At 38.7% G+C, this 20,058-nt stretch overlaps 1 protein-coding gene across 1 annotated transcript; it reads right to left on the reverse strand.

The window, feature by feature from the left end:
• Nucleotides 1-998: 998 nt before the first annotated feature.
• rasl11a (RAS-like, family 11, member A) lies at nt 999-18,552 on the reverse strand. The gene is made up of 8 exons (XM_034676077.1): nt 17,722-18,552; nt 15,377-15,433; nt 15,124-15,206; nt 7,764-7,804; nt 7,541-7,670; nt 6,074-6,149; nt 4,680-4,756; nt 999-1,947 (listed from the first exon to the last, which is right to left on the reverse strand). Exons 1-8 carry the CDS (start codon nt 17,882-17,884, stop codon nt 1,801-1,803), a joined length of 774 nt encoding a protein of 257 aa, XP_034531968.1. The 5' UTR covers nt 17,885-18,552; the 3' UTR covers nt 999-1,800.
• Between the last annotated feature and the right edge of the window lie 1,506 nt (nt 18,553-20,058).

Here is a 20,058-nt window from a genome sequence, read left to right on the forward strand (position 1 = left end):
CAGCGGCAAGTTTTGTTATGAACTGCACAAGTTTTGATGCGTTTGTCCCCTGAAGCTTCACATTCACCTCTTTAACAATAAAAGTAATAAAAGAAAATGTGACTTTAATCAAACCCAACCTATTCATTTAAAGGGATAGTTCTATTTTTGACATCTGAAGCGGTTTATAGCCTAGCTTAAAGGGGCCAACCTGACCAGTATGTTTTGTAAATAATACATTTATTATTGGCAGGTGGCTCTACAACCATACTTTCAGTTTCCCAACAACTATCACTTTAAGAAAAATGAAAGGGCAAAACTCAAATTTAAGAAAAGTTTAGCTGTTTTTTTTTTTAACAAGAATGCATGCTTTATCATCATATTTGAAAACCACAACACTCATTATTTGTTTGTTTATTTATTAATTTATTTTATTATTATTATTTTCATGTGTATATTTGTGCATGTATGTATGTATTTATATGTATGTGTATATATGTTTGGATATATATTTGTATTTTTATACTTTTACTTTTTTCCAATTGTTCATTTTTTTTTTATACTAACTTATTTAATGTTTTATAGTTTCACTTACAGAAGAGGATTAGGGCCACTGAAAAAAAAAAAAAGGGTCAAATTTTTTTTTTTATTATTATTATTCTGAGAAAAAAGTCAGAATTCTGACTTTATTCTCAGAATTCTGACTTTTTTTTTCAGTGGCCCTAATCCTCTTCCGTATTCACTATTCTTTATTTTCCTGCGTAAGTATTTATCAATCTTTTATTTTAAATCATTAACACATGTTATTATTGGCTTGTTTTTCATTCATTTGCTTATTGTGTTTCTTATACAAAAACATCACTTACTTGAATTGTTGCAGTTTGTTTCTTTTTAAAAATAAGGAAAAAAAGCAAAAAAAGAAAACCCCAACACTCAATAGGATAACTGCTGCAGCACCATTCTGGTTGTGAGTATTTTTTCAGTAAAAAAGAGACAAAAATGGCAAATAAAGACCCCAATTAGTTTCAGTTATATAATTTTTATTTTTGGCCACCTTTGTCTTCCATATATTCCAGGAGCTTTGCTGTGTTTTTTGTTCCACTCTGTTTCCCTTCCGGCTGTCAAATGTCCCACTGAACGTCCCTGACCGTTTGCATTGTGGGGTCATTTCCTGCTTTATCTCAGACTGCTTTCTTATGAAGACACACAGGCTGCAGGAAAAAGAGGACCAAGGACTCCTGCTTCATTTAGGCGCTGTCAGAAAAGTTGAAATCTGGAGTTGATCTTGCACATTAAACAAAGTCTCTCCTAACAACAAAAGTCAAAGAAAGTGGGACGAGCAGGAGATCAAATGAGACAAAGAAACCGCTGCTGTCTCATCAGCTTTTCTTAAAAGAACAAAAATGAAAGTCAGGTCTGTTGGGATTTTCCAGCCTCAAGAAAACTGAGACATGATCTGATTAACTGCGCCTCTCTCACTGACACACTCGCTCTCCGTCACGGTAAACAGGCCAAAGTTCTGCCACAACTCCGGCTGTTTGTTTATCCGCCTGTGACACGTTCACTTTGAGCAGCGTGCTTGTTGCACTTGAACCTTTGATAGGTCATGTTGACCATGAGCTCGGTCCAAACCGCTGAGAGCTGAACTGCCAGACAGCTCCATTCAGTCTTTATCCATTCGTCTGTTTCTCCTCCTTAAAAACGCCAAATTCCAACACTTCAGTTTGAGACCTCTTGCTGTTTTCCTTCCATCAGTGAAGGACTTGACCTTGTTATTCTCCACGTGTCCGACTGCTTTGAGTTTTGGGTTCGATCCCGTCATCAGAGCGTGGTTGCAGACTTGACTTTGGATGATAGAACCTGTCTGAACCTCCTCTTCAGCTCCTGCATGTTGGGAGATTTGGGTCGGGCTAGGTGGAGGCCTCCTCGTCGCTTCTCGCCGTTACTTCCTCCCAACGCTCGGATCACCTGGAGAACAGAGAACACAGTGAATAACTTGAATAAAACCAGACCAGAGAGTATCGTGTCTTTACAATAGACGGTATTATAAATGGACGTAGTATCCGTGACGTCACCCATCTGTTTCTGAAGCGCTGTTTTGAAGCCAATCATCAGCGGGAGCCATATTGGAAATGCTAAACTCAACCTAACTTCTGTCGAGCTAGTGTGACGTAAAGAGGCGGGCTTTGAGCCTCCTTGCTAACAGCTACAGTGTGCCCGCCTGTCAATCAAGTCAGCTGTGCCTCTCATAATGGAAAACTCGTAATCTTAATATCTTTGAAATTGCCGCATATTGAAAAATTTCACCCCCTGTACATGAAAGAGCTATCCAGACTACACTCGTTTTTGGTACCAGGCTGTAAACATGTTTATTTCTGCTGTAAAGATCGGCTTCATTGAATGGGTGTGTATGTGACCTCCGGTACTTCCAGAGCCAGCCTCTAGTGGACACTCGAGGAACTGCAGTTTTTAACACTTCCGCATTGGCTTCAATTCTAGCCGCCGGAGGTTGCTGTTGGTCTTTACATGTGAATAAAAACCAAATTTCAGACCAAGAAAATCTTCACAATTGAAAAAAGAAAATTCTCCAACCTCTATATTATTATAAATATCATTATCACTTTTAGAAATGCTAACAAATGACGAGCCATCTCGCGGCCTTAGATCCTAAGGTGGGGCATTTTTGGATGTTCCAAAGTCAAGGTACAAATCCAAAGGGGGTAGAGTTTTGTACGTCAGAGCCCCTCGAGCTTTGGAACGACCTCCCTGAGGAGATAAGGCTCGCAGAGTCAGTGACCCGTTTTTACAGAGTAGCTTTTATGTGACTTCATCCTTCTAACTGCTCTTACATCTATTTAATCATTATTTTTAGATTTTCTCCAACTAATTCATTGTTTTAAATTTTATTTGATCATTTATTGTTTTAATTCATTTTAATTTATTCCTTGTTTTCATTTATTATTTTAATGTTCCTATTTCATATCTTTTTTTAAAATCTTTTTCTAATTTTCCCAAATGTGATGTCAACCTCTCATTTCTGCTCTAATTCTGAAAACCTCTTTTATTATCCTTTTAATGCTTTTAATTACTTATCCATTTGTAGTTATTTATTTTATTCATTTATCATTGAAAAACCTCTTAAACAATGATTTGAATGTATGTCCTATTTTTTTCTGTTTTCTGAAGTACCAAATGTTTTTTGTGTGTATACGAAAATGATGATGTTTTGCTCGTAACTCAACTTTTTCCTTAACTCTTATCTCTGTTTTTGGTCTCCACCAACCTCCAATGACAAACCTCGCCCTTTAGCTCCTTAATTCTCTGTTAAAACAACAAGCTAGGAGCGCTGGTGGCCTAGCGGTCTAAAGGCTGATTTATACTTCTGCGTCGAATCGACGGTGTAACCTACGCCGTAGGTCCGCGTAGCTCCCGTACCTACGCAGAGGCCTACGCACGTAGCTGACGTGCACCTCCTCCAAAATGTAACTCCCCGTAGAGCCGACGCGGACCGCAAGCTCTGTGATTGGTCCGCTCGACGGCTTTGTCTTTCCCGCATTCACAGCACTTCCGGGGTCCCGGACATCGGCCACACATCGGCCGTGTATTTCATCTCCTCCTCTCTATTCTTCATGTAATCATGTCTGTATGATAAACAGCAACATGTATCAGCTGTAGATTAACATAACACGCTCTGAATCGATGTGGAAAAGTAAACAGAGATCGTAGCGGGACCGGAAGCAGGCGACCGGCTATCAGAGAGACCGCACTGCCCTCAGGCGTTTCGGCGGAGAATTGCTGCGCGACACAGACACACCGACGCAGAAGTATGAGGGGCTCATGTCCGCGTCAGCCCCTGCTGCGTAGGGCGACGCAGAAGTATAAATCAGCCTTAAGCGCCCCACAAACAGAGGCTACAGTCCTCATCACAAGGGTCGCCGGTTCGATTCCCAGCCGGTCGACCATCTCCTGTATGTCTTCCCCTGCTCTCTACTCCCCATTTTCTGTCCTATAAAAAAAAAAATTAAGGCAAAAAGGCCAAAAATCTAACTTAAAACCCCCCCAAAAAACAACAAACTAGTTGCTCACTTCGTCCATCTAATATGTTAAGCTTCATATTACATTTGATCAGCTGGTTTATCAACCTTTTGAGTTACTAATCGGTGTTGAGGACCAGAAAACCAAAACATGTAGCTGAAAGACGATAAAACACTTAAAGGGTAATGCTGAGTAATAACTCTCTGTAGGTTGGTCTTCAGATACAAGATAGAAACCAAACTCCTCACATTACATCTCTCTTTTGACAGCACACTTGGATGAAAAGTTACTGCTCACGAAACTGGAAGTAAATCCAGGTTCTGGAGAGCGATCTCTGAAACACCAGGAAAGGAAACAGAGTCTAAACAGACTCAAACATACGGAGCCTCCAAGCCAAAACTGTTATTACCTCACCAGAGAAGGAAAATATACAGAACAGACCGATGTGTGCTGGTATACCTCCTTCTGTCTAGAAACACAAACATGTGGTGTGTCTATATTTTTCTGGGGCAGCACATCATCGGTGAGAACCGGCGTGTAACATGAGTTCCCACAGGAAGACAGGAGGAAACATAGAAAGTGTGGTTTCAACGTCGTCGGGAGAGTCATGTTAGGTTCATGTTTAATACGTTAATAAATACAACACGACGAAAAAGTAGTCCCACCTCCTGACAGAGATGCATGAAGGCGGCGTGGACTCCCTCGTGGTTCTCTCGGGCTGAAGCCTCAAAGTAAACTCCTCCTGAGAGCAGACACAGTTTTTAAATCTTATCTTTCAGATAACACGCAGCATTCCTCCCTCATTAGACAGCATGCAGAGTATAGCTCACAGGGAGAGAGAGAGGGAGAGAGAGAGAGAGAGAGAGAGAGAGAGAGAGAGAGAGAGAGAGAGAGGAGGAGGTTATTACATTCTCTCACAGGTGGTTTGCTGTTTGTTCATGATTAGCCTCACTAACGTTAACTTACATTTTCATCCAGCTATGTTAGAAACTTGATTCTGATTGGTTGAAACCCCAAAGTAACAATGTCTGTTTTTCACACACATCAATCTGCAGAGAAGAGTCAACAAATTTCACCTCAGCCTGTTGACACTGTGGCAAAAACAACATGGCAGATGTTCTTTATATCACTTTGAGTTCATTTGGAGAGCAGGGCCCGTATGCACGTCCAGCCATTACCCAAATGGGACCAGTAGTCTTAACATACCGTTATGGAACGGCCCATTTGGCCGTGCAAATAATTGGCCAATTAATTAATTGCGCCATGAAAGCGAGGCTTGTGCAAAATGTCATATGTCCATGGAACCTCCTGGAAAACCCCTGTCCAACAAATTTGAACTGCGCATGCCTAATACGCATTAACGCATTGGGGCTGCAGTAGCTGGGGGTGGCAGTAGCTCAGTCCATAGGGACTTGACTTGGGAACTGGAAGGTCGCCGGTTCAAGTCCTAGTTCACTTGCCTGGGCATGGCTGAGGTGCCCTTGAGCAAGGTTGATGGCAGCCTCCTCACTCTGACATCTCTCCCTAAGTGCATGTTCACTGCATGCTTGTGCATAAAATTGTATGTATATACCAAAAACTGTGTGAAGCATGACCAAAAAATAACACGTGGAAAAATTGAATTTCCCCATGGGGCTTAATAAAGTATGTTTCTTCTTCTTCTAACAACAATAAACATGGTGAGGGGTACCGGTGTGACTGAGAGAAGATCAAGAAAAACTATTTTTCAGTGGAAGAAGAAATGGACATTTCATTACAAGAATATAGAATGAACAAACAGCTGTTATCAGCAAGTCAAACGTCAAAGATAACAAACAAGTAGAAAGGGAAAGTTTGGTTTAAGATCTTGAACCGGGTAAATGCGTGTGGTGTTTCTGAGCGCACAGAAGAAGACCTACAATTTTTATTTTTTTTCAGCATTAGTACAAACGGCCTGTTTTCATCGCTGATGGCTGAACATGCATACGGGTTGTTTGGATGGATTGTTAACGGCGGATCAGGAATCAACAAAGGAAAGACAAAGAGAAGAGAGTATTGGAAACAAGGAGGGATGTCCAACCTAGCGAAGCTGCTAACGTCTCGCCCTCGTCTGCAGGAACTTGTCGAGCTCTGAGCAGGTCGCTCTTGTTTCCAACCTGCAGCAGATTACAGATTACAGGATAGATTAGATTATGGGGATTAGGGTTAGAAGGACAGGAGTAAAACACTCTGGCTTTGCAAGAAGGATGAAGGGTGTATTAATACTGCACAGTGTTGGGTGTGATGACATTTATTAAGCCCAGAGCAGCAAATTGTAACAAAATCCAACAATAATTGTTGGAGTTCAGGATTGATCAGTCAGTGGAGAGTTTATTTAAAAAACTGACAGTGGGCTGGGAGGAAAAGACAAAGTGGAGGAGGCATATATAAGGAAAAACTTAGATGCACATAGTTGGAAGCAGGAGGAGAGCAGTGAGGGTGGAAAGAAAATGGTAATTGGACTTGTTTATGCAGCGCTTTCTCTCCCCTTCTCTTCCTGGTTCTCCCTTCCTCCTCTCTGCTCACTTCCTTCCTCCTCTCTTCCCTTTCCCTGCATAAACCTTTTTCATTCCCTGCACTGGATTTGAACCCAGAGCCATTTGACTGAAAGGCAGCAGGCCTACCCAGCCCACCACACCACACAGCTTTTCACTTTACCATTTCATTGGTGTGGTTCCAAATCACATGCATGTACAGTGTGTGGGTAGTGTTTCATTTCCATCTCACAGTGAAAGCCCATGTTTGGGATTCAAACCTAAAACCTTCAGACTGGAAGCAATAGTCCTAACCATGTTGCCACGAGGCTGCTTGACAGAGCTTCATTTATTAAATAAAATATTTTCCTTCACCATTTCATTGTTGTGGTCAAAAAACACCAGCAGCTGAAATGAAAGCCCACGTTGGGGATTCAAACCTAGAACCTTCAGACTGAAAGCCAGCAGTTCTAACCATCCCACCACAGAACGTCATTTTTAGGTAGTTTTCTTCATCATTTCATTGTTTGGTAGGAAAACACAAGCATCTACAGTGTGGGGAAAACTCTTCATTCCCACTTTACATGGAAAATCTGCATCCAGGCTTTAAATCCAGAATCATTTCACTGAAAGGTTGCAGTCCTAACCACCACACCGTCAGTCTGCAGTGCAATGCTTGTTGTTTGAGGTCCCTTCTTTAAACCTTTTTATTTTTATGGTTCAAAAAGCACACTTGTTGGTACAGTGAGAAGAAATCGTTTCAGTTTTCATCTCAATTAAAAAGCCACTGGCCAGGATTTGAACCCACAACCATTTCAATGAAAGGCACAAGTCCTCACCCTGCCTTCATTTTAGCATTTTATGATTTGTGTCTAATGCAATCTGCACAGAGAATGCAGACTACGATAAGCTGGCTGCTAGTTCCGGAACAATACAATTCTTTCCATTGCCGAAAGTACAGAAAACGAAAATTTCCCAACACAAATTAAAAATACGCTCAAACAAATTGGATGTTCAATGAGAACCACACTGACCAGTATCACAGGTATGTTTCCAGAGGGGTGAATGCGTCTGACGTGTTGGTACAGTGGCTGGATGGTGCGGTAGCTGTTGTTGTCTGTGATGGAGAACACCAGTACGTAACCGTCCGCCCAGTAGATTGACCTGAGAGTACAGTTATTACACAGTTATTACACAGTTATTACAGACTATACAAATATGTTTAAGATTACTCCGATTTCTCTAAAACAGTCTGACCTGTTGATCTGTTCTTGGCAGTACAGGCCTTCAGCGTCATCCTGGAAGAATCAACAGAGACATTAATGTAACCACACATTTAAGATTAGAGCTGCAGATTACACTTAAATTCATCATTGAGTGACCTGTTGACTGAAAATAAATCCCTTGCGTCTTCTTTTTGTATAAAGAGATTTCCACTTATCATCATTTAAACAGACCGAAGAAGCTATAAATATTGACTGCAAAACACAACCTCATCGCGTGATTGTGCAGCAGACCACAATGAGCCATGCAAAAGTGGTCGGAGTAATCATGACACAGCAGAAAGAGGAAAGTCTGATGATGCAGAAAAAGAGCAGGACAGTTTGTGTAGAGAGAGTTTGAGGAGGACATTAAGATGGAGAGCTCTCTGGGTGTTTTAAAAGTAAACTAAAGAGTTATCTTTTTAATCTGGCTTTAATTTGGAGTAATTTCTTTTTAGCCATGGACTGCATTATTAACATAACTACTAATGTTTTAGCATCATTTTCTTATTCTATCTTATTCTATTGTATATTATTTTATTTCTGTTTGATTAATTTTTTCTGGTATTTATCAGATTTTATTTTATTGATTTTCTGGTAATGATTTTATTTTTATTTTCTGGAAATCATCTGATTTTATTTTGTTATTTTATTTGTATTTTATATTTTCTGGTATTTATACGATTGTACTTCATTTATTTTATTGTTACAATTTTATTTTATTTTCTAGTATTTATCGGATTTGATTTTATTGATTTTATTGTTATGATTTTTTTTATCTTATGGAAATTATCAGATTTTATTTTGTTTTGTTTTTTTTCTGATATTTATATGATTGTATTTTATTTATTTTATTGATATGATTACATTTTATTTTCTTTAATTCATCTAATTTAATTTTATTTTTATTGTTAAGTTTTTATTCTATTTTCTGGTATTTATCTGAATTTATTTTATTGTTTGGGTTTCATTTTATTTTCTGGTATTTATCCGATTATATTTTTGGTGGTATTTATATGATTGTATTTTATTTTTTTATTGTAATAATTTTATTTTATTTTCTGATATTTATCTGATTTTATTTCATTCTTTATTGTAATGATTTTTTTTATTTTCAATAATTTCAAATCACTTGTTTTCTTTTATGAAGCACTTTGGGCTGCATGCTTGAACGTATGAAAGGTGCTTTATAAATTAGAATGTTGTTTTATATTTTCTGAACAAAGTCTTTTTTGTTGCTTAAACTTGAAAAACAAACTCTGTAGTGTCTCAATCTCACCACTAGAGGTGCCATATGAACCAAACCTTCATTCTCTTCCTCCCCACATGTCCACATCTGTTCGTAAAACTGTATTTACATCCCCGTTAGCGGCTAAAGTGAGTTAGCAGGTGGTGATTTTACAGAAAAGGCTCTCTGCCAACACAAATGTCTGTTAATGGACGCACACCAGCTGGTTCGGAGATATAACTCTGGACTCCTGGGCCCCAAGACCACCCAGTCGTCTGTTCCAGTCTGGGCCACTCCTTCTACTCATTTAATCCACGAGAATCACCAAACAGAACATCTATTCTCTGATACAGAGATAAAAGAGTTCAGGTTAATCTGGGTGAAGAGTTTATTCACCGCTAAATAACATTAAAGTCATCCTCAACTTCATTTTCATGGATCCTCTTTTATAGAATCGCTCCTGCTGTGACTTTTTAACATTTTTTCCAGAAGCTGTGTAACAGCTCGACCTCTCTGCCTCCACACCAATTATTCTGTTGTAATCTCTGGTCAGGAGAGACTTCCTCCTCACCCTCTGTTATCTCCCTGCGTGAGGAAACCAGCAGATTCTCAGGCCTGCTTCTGTAAACAGACGCTCAGTGTGCAGCAGGGTGAGCCGTGTGGCACGTTGCTCTCATTATGTTCATCAAGAGCGAGGAGATGGTCACGTGGTCATTTCCTCTCCCTTCAAATGCATTCCTCAAACTTTGCTTTGAGATAAAAACTGCAGCCGCTTTTTAATTCAGCTTTTCAGACGTTAAGGAAGAAGAGACGTACAACAGAGACCTCTGAAGCTTGTGATCAAACTTTTCAACGACTAATGTGAATATTCTTCTCCTGATTGTGAACATTAATCTCCTGCCTAGCCTTCAGATGAGATCTATGAAATCTAGCTATCTTTTAAAAATTAAATTTTTTCACAGGATACCAAAACAGAGGAGGGCTAGGCTATATGATACAATATGAAACTATTCAATACCATAATACAAGACGACATTGAGCAGTTTCACAAGATGCCATACAATCATACAGTACAATGTCATACGTTAAGATCCGATAAGATCGGATATGATATGTTGCGATACGATACGATACGATACCATAGGATACTATAGATATGATATGATGGATACAATATGATAGGATGGATACGATACGATCAATACGATACAATAAGATACGTAACATTACGATACGATACGATAAGATAAGACAAGATACGATACGAAACGATATGATCGATAAGATATGATCGATACAATAAGATACGAAACAATACTATACGGTACGATACGATCAATACGATACAATACAATAAGATACGTAACAATACGATATGATACGATACGGCACGATACGGTAAGATAAGACAAGATAGATACGAAACGATATGATAGATAAGATATGATCGATACAATAAGATACAATATGAAACAATACAGAACGATACTTTACGGTACGATAAGATAAGATACGAAATGATATGATAGATACAATATGATACAATACGAAACAATACGATCGATACTATACAATAAGATACAAAACGATACGCTACAGTTACACAAGATATGATACGATACGATACCGTATGGTACGATAAGATAAGATATGATACAATACAATACGATACAAAACAATATGATCGATGCAATACGATACAATACGATGTGTCTGATGCGATACGATGTGTCTGATACAATATGATGTGTCTGATACGATACGATGTGTCTGATACAATATGATGTGTCTGATACAATATGATGTGTCTGATACAATATGATGTGTCTGATACGATAGGATGTGTCTGATACGATACGATGTTTCCGATACAATATGATGTGTCTGATACGATAGGATGTGTCTGATACGATAGGATGTGTCTGATACGATACAACACGATACGATGTGTCTGATACGATAGGATGTGTCTGATACGATACAACACGATAGGATGTGTCTGATACGATACGATGTTTCCGATACAATATGATGTGTCTGATACAATATGATGTGTCTGATACGATATGATGTGTCTGATACGATACGATGTTTCCGATACAATATGATGTGTCTGATACGATATGATGTGTCTGATATGATACGATGTGTCTGATACAATATGATGTGTCTGATACAATATGATGTGTCTGATACGATACGATGTGTCTGATATGATACGATGTGTCTGATACAATACGATGTGTCTGATACGATACGATGTGTCTGATACGATACGGTGTGTCTGATACGATACAACACGATAGGATGTGTCTGATACGATACGATGTTTCCGATACGATACGGTGTGTCTGATACGATACAACACGATACGATGTGTCTGATACGATACGATGGGTCTGATAAGATACGATGTGTCTGATACGATACGATGGGTCTGATAAGATACGATGTTTCCGATACGATATGATGTGTCTGATACGATACGATGTGTCTGATACGATACGATGTGTCTGATACGATACGATGTGTCTGATACGATACGATGTGTCTGATACGATACGATGTTTCCGATACGATACGGTGTGTCTGATACGATACAACACGATACGATGTGTCTGATACGATACGATGTGTCTGATACGATATGATGGGTCTGATAACATACGATGTTTCCGATACGATATGATGTGTCTGATACGATACGATGTGTCTGATACGATACGATGTGTCTGATACGATACGATGTGTCTGATACGATACGATGTGTCTGATACGATACGATGTGTCTGATACGATACGATGTGTCTGATACGATACGATGTGTCTGATACGATACGATGTGTCTGATACGATACGATGTGTCTGATACGATACAACACGATACGATGTGTCTGATACGATACGATGTGTCTGATACGATACGATGTGTCTGATACGATACGATGTGTCTGATACGATACAACACGATACGATGTGTCTGATACGATACGATGTGTCTGATACGATACAACACGATACGATGTGTCTGATACGATACAACACGATACGATGTGTCTGATACGATACAATGTTTCCGATACGATACAATACGATACGACATGAAACAATATGATCGGTACGATTTTCTTCTTTCCCATACAGTAGGATATAACATTATACTTCACAATACTATACCAAACAATACTTAATACTAACAATACTAAACTAATAACACTTATACAATACTGAAAGGGTCAATATTCAAATTTTCAAACACATCTGTTTCATTTTTATACAGTAATCTTATCTAGGCTTTTTCATGGCCCTTTTCAAACAGTCAACAGTCTGCTGATCCTGATAGGGAGCGAATATTGTCGCCCTTTCTAAATCTGACATTCATTCCTTGAGCACTTGTTAAATCACGACAGGTGACATCTTTAGTACAGTAAGACTAAGTTTTGGTTCCTTGTGTATATTTGCAGAAAGACAGTCTTAATATTTGACTGTTTTCATACAGTTGTTCCTTTCATTCATCATGTGAGAAACTCTGCTGTGATGGAAACACGGCCGCTGTCTCTCTGCCTCCAGAAGTTACCTGCAGAGCGACACAGGGAGTGTCCTGGATCTGAAGCGACACTTCCTCCCCTTCCAGTGTGACCTTTACGATACCATAGGATACTATAGATATGATATGATGGATACAATATGATAGGATGGATACGATACGATCAATACGATACAATAAGATACGTAACATTACGATACGATACGATAAGATAAGACAAGATACGATACGAAACGATATGATCGATAAGATATGATCGATACAATAAGATACGAAACAATACTATACGGTACGATACGATCAATACGATACAATACAATAAGATACGTAACAATACGATATGATACGATACGGCACGATACGGTAAGATAAGACAAGATAGATACGAAACGATATGATAGATAAGATATGATCGATACAATAAGATACAATATGAAACAATACAGAACGATACTTTACGGTACGATAAGATAAGATACGAAATGATATGATAGATACAATATGATACAATACGAAACAATACGATCGATACTATACAATAAGATACAAAACGATACGCTACAGTTACACAAGATATGATACGATACGATACCGTATGGTACGATAAGATAAGATATGATACAATACAATACGATACAAAACAATATGATCGATGCAATACGATACAATACGATGTGTCTGATGCGATACGATGTGTCTGATACAATATGATGTGTCTGATACGATACGATGTGTCTGATACAATATGATGTGTCTGATACAATATGATGTGTCTGATACAATATGATGTGTCTGATACGATAGGATGTGTCTGATACGATACGATGTTTCCGATACAATATGATGTGTCTGATACGATAGGATGTGTCTGATACGATAGGATGTGTCTGATACGATACAACACGATACGATGTGTCTGATACGATAGGATGTGTCTGATACGATACAACACGATAGGATGTGTCTGATACGATACGATGTTTCCGATACAATATGATGTGTCTGATACAATATGATGTGTCTGATACGATATGATGTGTCTGATACGATACGATGTTTCCGATACAATATGATGTGTCTGATACGATATGATGTGTCTGATATGATACGATGTGTCTGATACAATATGATGTGTCTGATACAATATGATGTGTCTGATACGATACGATGTGTCTGATATGATACGATGTGTCTGATACAATACGATGTGTCTGATACGATACGATGTGTCTGATACGATACGGTGTGTCTGATACGATACAACACGATAGGATGTGTCTGATACGATACGATGTTTCCGATACGATACGGTGTGTCTGATACGATACAACACGATACGATGTGTCTGATACGATACGATGGGTCTGATAAGATACGATGTGTCTGATACGATACGATGGGTCTGATAAGATACGATGTTTCCGATACGATATGATGTGTCTGATACGATACGATGTGTCTGATACGATACGATGTGTCTGATACGATACGATGTGTCTGATACGATACGATGTGTCTGATACGATACGATGTTTCCGATACGATACGGTGTGTCTGATACGATACAACACGATACGATGTGTCTGATACGATACGATGTGTCTGATACGATATGATGGGTCTGATAACATACGATGTTTCCGATACGATATGATGTGTCTGATACGATACGATGTGTCTGATACGATACGATGTGTCTGATACGATACGATGTGTCTGATACGATACGATGGGTCTGATACGATACGATGTGTCTGATACGATACGATGTGTCTGATACGATACGATGTGTCTGATACGATACGATGTGTCTGATACGATACGATGTGTCTGATACGATACGATGTGTCTGATACGATACGATGTGTCTGATACGATACAACACGATACGATGTGTCTGATACGATACGATGTGTCTGATACGATACGATGTGTCTGATACGATACGATGTGTCTGATACGATACAACACGATACGATGTGTCTGATACGATACGATGTGTCTGATACGATACAACACGATACGATGTGTCTGATACGATACAACACGATACGATGTGTCTGATACGATACAATGTTTCCGATACGATACAATACGATACGACATGAAACAATATGATCGGTACGATTTTCTTCTTTCCCATACAGTAGGATATAACATTATACTTCACAATACTATACCAAACAATACTTAATACTAACAATACTAAACTAATAACACTTATACAATACTGAAAGGGTCAATATTCAAATTTTCAAACACATCTGTTTCATTTTTATACAGTAATCTTATCTAGGCTTTTTCATGGCCCTTTTCAAACAGTCAACAGTCTGCTGATCCTGATAGGGAGCGAATATTGTCGCCCTTTCTAAATCTGACATTCATTCCTTGAGCACTTGTTAAATCACGACAGGTGACATCTTTAGTACAGTAAGACTAAGTTTTGGTTCCTTGTGTATATTTGCAGAAAGACAGTCTTAATATTTGACTGTTTTCATACAGTTGTTCCTTTCATTCATCATGTGAGAAACTCTGCTGTGATGGAAACACGGCCGCTGTCTCTCTGCCTCCAGAAGTTACCTGCAGAGCGACACAGGGAGTGTCCTGGATCTGAAGCGACACTTCCTCCCCTTCCAGTGTGACCTTTCTGGAGTAGAGAGCTCCTGCAGAGAGCAAAAGAGACACACAGGTGAATGAATGAATGAATGGATGCATGGATGAATCAATAGTGGGTTGTTTTTTTCCATGACAGACAGAAATGAATGCAGTGCTCTCCCTGCTCAAAGTGACAAATGTTTCTTCTCTTATTAATAACAGATGGATGGAAACTCACCAGTGTTTGCTTCGTAATCCCCGATGAATCTTTTGGTGAGAAAGCGGACGATGAGAGCTGAAAGAAGCGAGAAAACTCAGACTCAGAGATGTGGAAAATAGATTTGAGGAGCGCATTAAAGGATGGAGGAAAACCAAGACTCAAACTTTTGAAGCGTGAACCTCCTTACGCTGCTGCAGCCTCCTGACCTATATAAAAGCAGAACGATTAATCTCAGTGTCGCTGGAATTTCCCTTTTTTTGTGACACATATTTTTTGATTTTGCAAACTTCAGTTGTGTTTGGAGAAGCTAAACAAACAGGCCCAAAGTCTGAACGAAAACAATGATTCACCAATACTCAGAATGTGGTGTTGCAATCCTTCATGCATCATCTCATATCTGTAAATGATTACCTAATTCAGCTTTGTTTTCTTGGATTCAGGACAGCTAAGACTCCTCACATTAAAGGGTCTCTCTGGTGTTTTTAATCCAGTGTGTTCCTCAATTTAAGAAATCATAAGACACATTTTAAAACAAGAATGGTACGAAACAGAGAAGCCTGCGCTGAGATATCCTGACTTAAACATCGACATAAGGGAGCTCCAAACACTCAGGGTCCTTCATTTCCCATAATGCAACTTGATAGCATCTCTAATCAAACCTTCCTTCAGTGCCTTTCTTCATTCCTTGGATTCGGGTTTGTAACGTAGACTCTCTGTCGTACCTTAGTTGTTCCAGCGCCCAAGCTTAAGTTACCCCGATGACATCATCAGGGCTACTTTCTCAGACTTTAAAAAGCAACCTTATGAGGAGCTAACTGACTACAAAACTGAAGATAAAATGCCATTACTGGAGTATCAATGTGTTCCTTTTTAGTCTGAGTTTGGCCTTAAGTTTTGAGAGACACTGAAATGTCCTCGCCCATGACGGATATGTTTGTTGTTTTTGGTTTTAGGGACATTTTTAACTTCATATTAGTTGTTGCTTCTTGATTTTTTTGACTGCTGGCTGCTGCCCAGCCCAGTTTCCAACATGACGTCTAAATCTCAGGAATCTCTCTGTTGGACTGCGAGGAGTCACTTCTCTCATTTACTGAATTATAACACTGAGTAGGAAGAAATAGATATTATACCTTATTACAGGTAAGGTAACATGTTACCTAAAACCAAGCTGCAACCTCAAGTGTTGAAAAATGAAGCCAATTCAGAAGTGTGGGAAAACTGCAGTTCTAAGAGTGTCCACTTGAGGCTGGCTGCAAAAGTGAGTCAATCCCCATTAACACCCAAATTAACCCTTTAAGGCTTAGACCATTTTTTGGGGTGCCAGACTCCTGAATTTATTTTGAATATGCTGAATGAGACAAATGTGGTATCGATGGAAAGCTGAGAATGTCCGCTGTAACTTAGTTTTTAAAGCTTGTTGATAGGATTAGCGCTTCAAAAATTAAATCATTTATTAGTTTTATCACCATGGGACGCCCAGAGCAGTGGAGGCTGAAGTGAAGTATGTGCACGCAGACGAGCACGGCTCCGTGCTGGGGATTACGAGTTTTCCATTATGAGAGGCACAGCTGAGTTGATTGACAGGCGGGAACACTGTAGCTGTTAGCTAAAAGGCTAAAGGCCTACCTCACACTAGCTCGACAGAAGTTATGTTGACTTCAGCATTTCCAATATGGCACCCGGCGACAATTGGTCTAAAAACAGCGCTTCAGAAACATGTGGGTGACATCACAGATTCTACGTCCATTATTTATACAGTCTATGGTGTGTACACATTACCTGGCCACCCCTGCCTGTCAGTGCCTGGGGTGGGCCACCACAGTCAAAAAAGCCTGGATACACCCCTGTAGTCTATGTATCCTTCACTATAAAAATATAACAAGTCTTTGTGACCTGTTACCAACTTGAATACAACTTTAACACCATTTTATAATTCATTCTATAATTAATAATTTCATGACAATTATTCCTTTGTTTAGGAAATCTATGAAAGCATGACATCCCATTCTTATTTCTCTTGAGAGTCTAAATGTTTCTTTCATTTGTGTCATAAAGAATACAAACTTATGTGAACAAACACTTCAAGTATGATGCGAAATGTCGCCCCCTGCTGGTCATGAGTGGTTGTGCACATCATAAATATCCACTAAACTAACAGGACTATATTCCAATCTCTATCAGACAATTAAAGCGTAAAGATATTTAAATAAGTGAAGGTTTTAGTGAGCCCTGAAACCATGCTTTTGTATTTTTACCATCTTTAATCCCTTTGATTTGTGTCTGCGTAAAAACCCCAAACCCTCACTCTCTCATCTGCACCTCCTCTCACCCCTCCATCCATCCATCCATCCATCCATTCATACCAGTTTTCCCGACGTTGCTCGCTCCCAGCACCACGATCTTCACCGTCTTGTTGGGCACGCAGTCCAGCAGAGGATACTCCGGTATGGGGACCAGCAGAAAGTTCCCCGAGCCGCTGCTGCTGTTCATGGTTCCCGGTGCAGGGTCGCCTCCAGTCAGCCGCATTTAGCTCCTCTCTGCTCTGAGTCCAGGTCTGCTCGGAAATAAGAGTGTCCACAAACAACACCTCCAAACTGAGGGACTGTCACTGCAGCATCCCCATGATCATCCAGGAGAGACTCTTTATTATTAGAGGGAGATTATCCTGTGCGTAAAAATCCAAAATCCACAAATACTCCAGGTACTCCAGCTCCAGTCCTGATTTTTTTCCTTCCACTTAGCCTTTAGAAAAAGTTTCACACCCCTCTGCAGAGCTCTCAGTAAAAAGAAGACATCTTTATACTCCTTAAAACTTCATAAATACAAACAATGTTTCAGGATGAGGTGCGTAAATAAGTGTAAAAAAAGTATTCCGGTTCTCTCAGAGTCCAGATGCGTCTGACCGCGGACAGAGTGCAGAGAGGGGAGGGAGGGGGGAGAGGGGGGAGTCTGAACCTTCCCCTTTCATATTCCCAGGAGGGAGTTTAAATGAGGCTCCTCTCTGCAGACTCTGATATGCTTCAGTGTTCAAAGCCAACAAACAAAAATAACTGGGTTTCATGATATCAATTCACAAATAGTGGATGTTGGTTTAAGGAGCTTTGTTTGAAATGTTCCCTCACTGTGTGCAACATTAAAGAGTGCGATTAAGATAGCCACATAAATGAACTGTGGAGCTCTGCCGCCTGTTTTGGGATAAGCTTGTTGCACTTTACGGCACTTTACAGCATTTTATGGCACTTTGTACTTTTCTGCACAACATTTCAAACTGGAACATTATAGTTTCACACAATTAATTTCACTTAAGACACACAAACAATGACAATAAGAAACAAAAAAGAAAACAAACAAAAATGAAACGAAACAAAATTAAATAAAAAATAAAAAGAATAATAAAAAAAATTAAAGAGGTAAACCAATAAAATTAAATTAAAAATAACAATAATAAAATAATACTGATCCTTCTTTTTTTTTAAATTCTGATTTGAAATGTATTACTTTTTAAAAGCACTCACGACACACAATTAATGACAATAGGATACAAAAAAAAAGAAAACACAAAAATGAAACGAAACAAAATAAAAGGAAAAATGAAAAATAATAATAATTATTGAAAAAATGAAAAAAGTAAAAAAAATAAAATAAAATACTCAAAGTCAGTTTATAGTGTTGATAATGGACTTTTAAAAGACAATTTTCAAACTGTGCTTTTACAACTTTCTCTACCTTTAGATAGTCTGACATTAACACATCAGTTTATTCACATTTATGGAAGGCCAAACTTGCCGTGAGATATATAAAAAAGTAGATGAATGAATATAAAAAAGATGAATAAAGAATAAAAAAATAAATTAATAAAAAAATAAAAAAATGAATGAATGAATAAATAAGTGCCAATGACAAAAACTGAGGTTAGTCATAGTTATGTTTATTCTTTAAATACATTTTTATGTTCAATGTTTTGCATGCCTATAAAACTAAACATAATGACTCATTGTCAAAATGAGATTGAAGGCAAGGCAAGGCAAGGCAGCTTTATTTGTATAGCGCATTTCATACACGAGGGCAACTCAATGTGCTTTACATTAAAACATTAAAAGCATTGGAGACATTCAGACAGGCATAAAAGAACACAATTAAAATGACAGATATGATAAAACAGAAAAGAAAAGGAAAATTAGAAATATATTAAAAATTACATTAAAGTTTTAATTTAAAGTGAGTTAAAATAATCTAAGATAGGAAGGCAGTGGCAAATAAAAAAGTCTTAGTCTTTGATTTAAAAGAGGTGAGAGTTGGAGCAGACCTACAGCTTTCAGGGAGTGTGTTCCAGATATGTGGAGCATAATGACTAAACGCTGCTTCACCATGTTTCCTTCTGACTCTAGGAACTGAAAGCAGACCAGTACCTGATGACCTCAGAGGTCGAGGTGGTTCATAAAGTAGTAGCAGATCAGCAATGTATTTTGGGCCTAAACCATTCAGTGCTTTATAAACCATCAGCAGGATTTTAAAGTCTATTCTCTGACAGACAGGAAGCCAGTGTAGAGATCTAAGAACTGGAGTAATGTGGTCTACTTTTTTGGTCCTTGTTAGGACTCCAGCAGCAGCATTCTGTATGAGCTGCAGCCGTCTGATGGACTTTGAAGTTTCACAAAATTATAAGTCTAACAGGGAGAATACATTTTTTAATGTTGAAA

Source organism: Notolabrus celidotus, chromosome 23 (genome assembly GCF_009762535.1).
Source record: "Notolabrus celidotus isolate fNotCel1 chromosome 23, fNotCel1.pri, whole genome shotgun sequence".
In the NCBI taxonomy this organism is placed as follows: Eukaryota; Metazoa; Chordata; class Actinopteri; order Labriformes; family Labridae; genus Notolabrus; species Notolabrus celidotus.

Coding starts and splice junctions, on each gene's coding strand:
- rasl11a (XM_034676077.1), bottom strand. CDS start 17,884: ATGCGGCTGACTGGAGGCGACCCTGCACCGGGAACCATGAACAGCAGC. Junction 15,207..15,376: donor GGATTACGAAGCAAACACTG/GTGAGTTTCCAT, acceptor TGCTCTCTGCAG/GAGCTCTCTACTCCAGAAAG. Junction 7,805..15,123: donor CTCCCTGTGTCGCTCTGCAG/GTAACTTCTGGA, acceptor TGATTCTTCCAG/GATGACGCTGAAGGCCTGTA.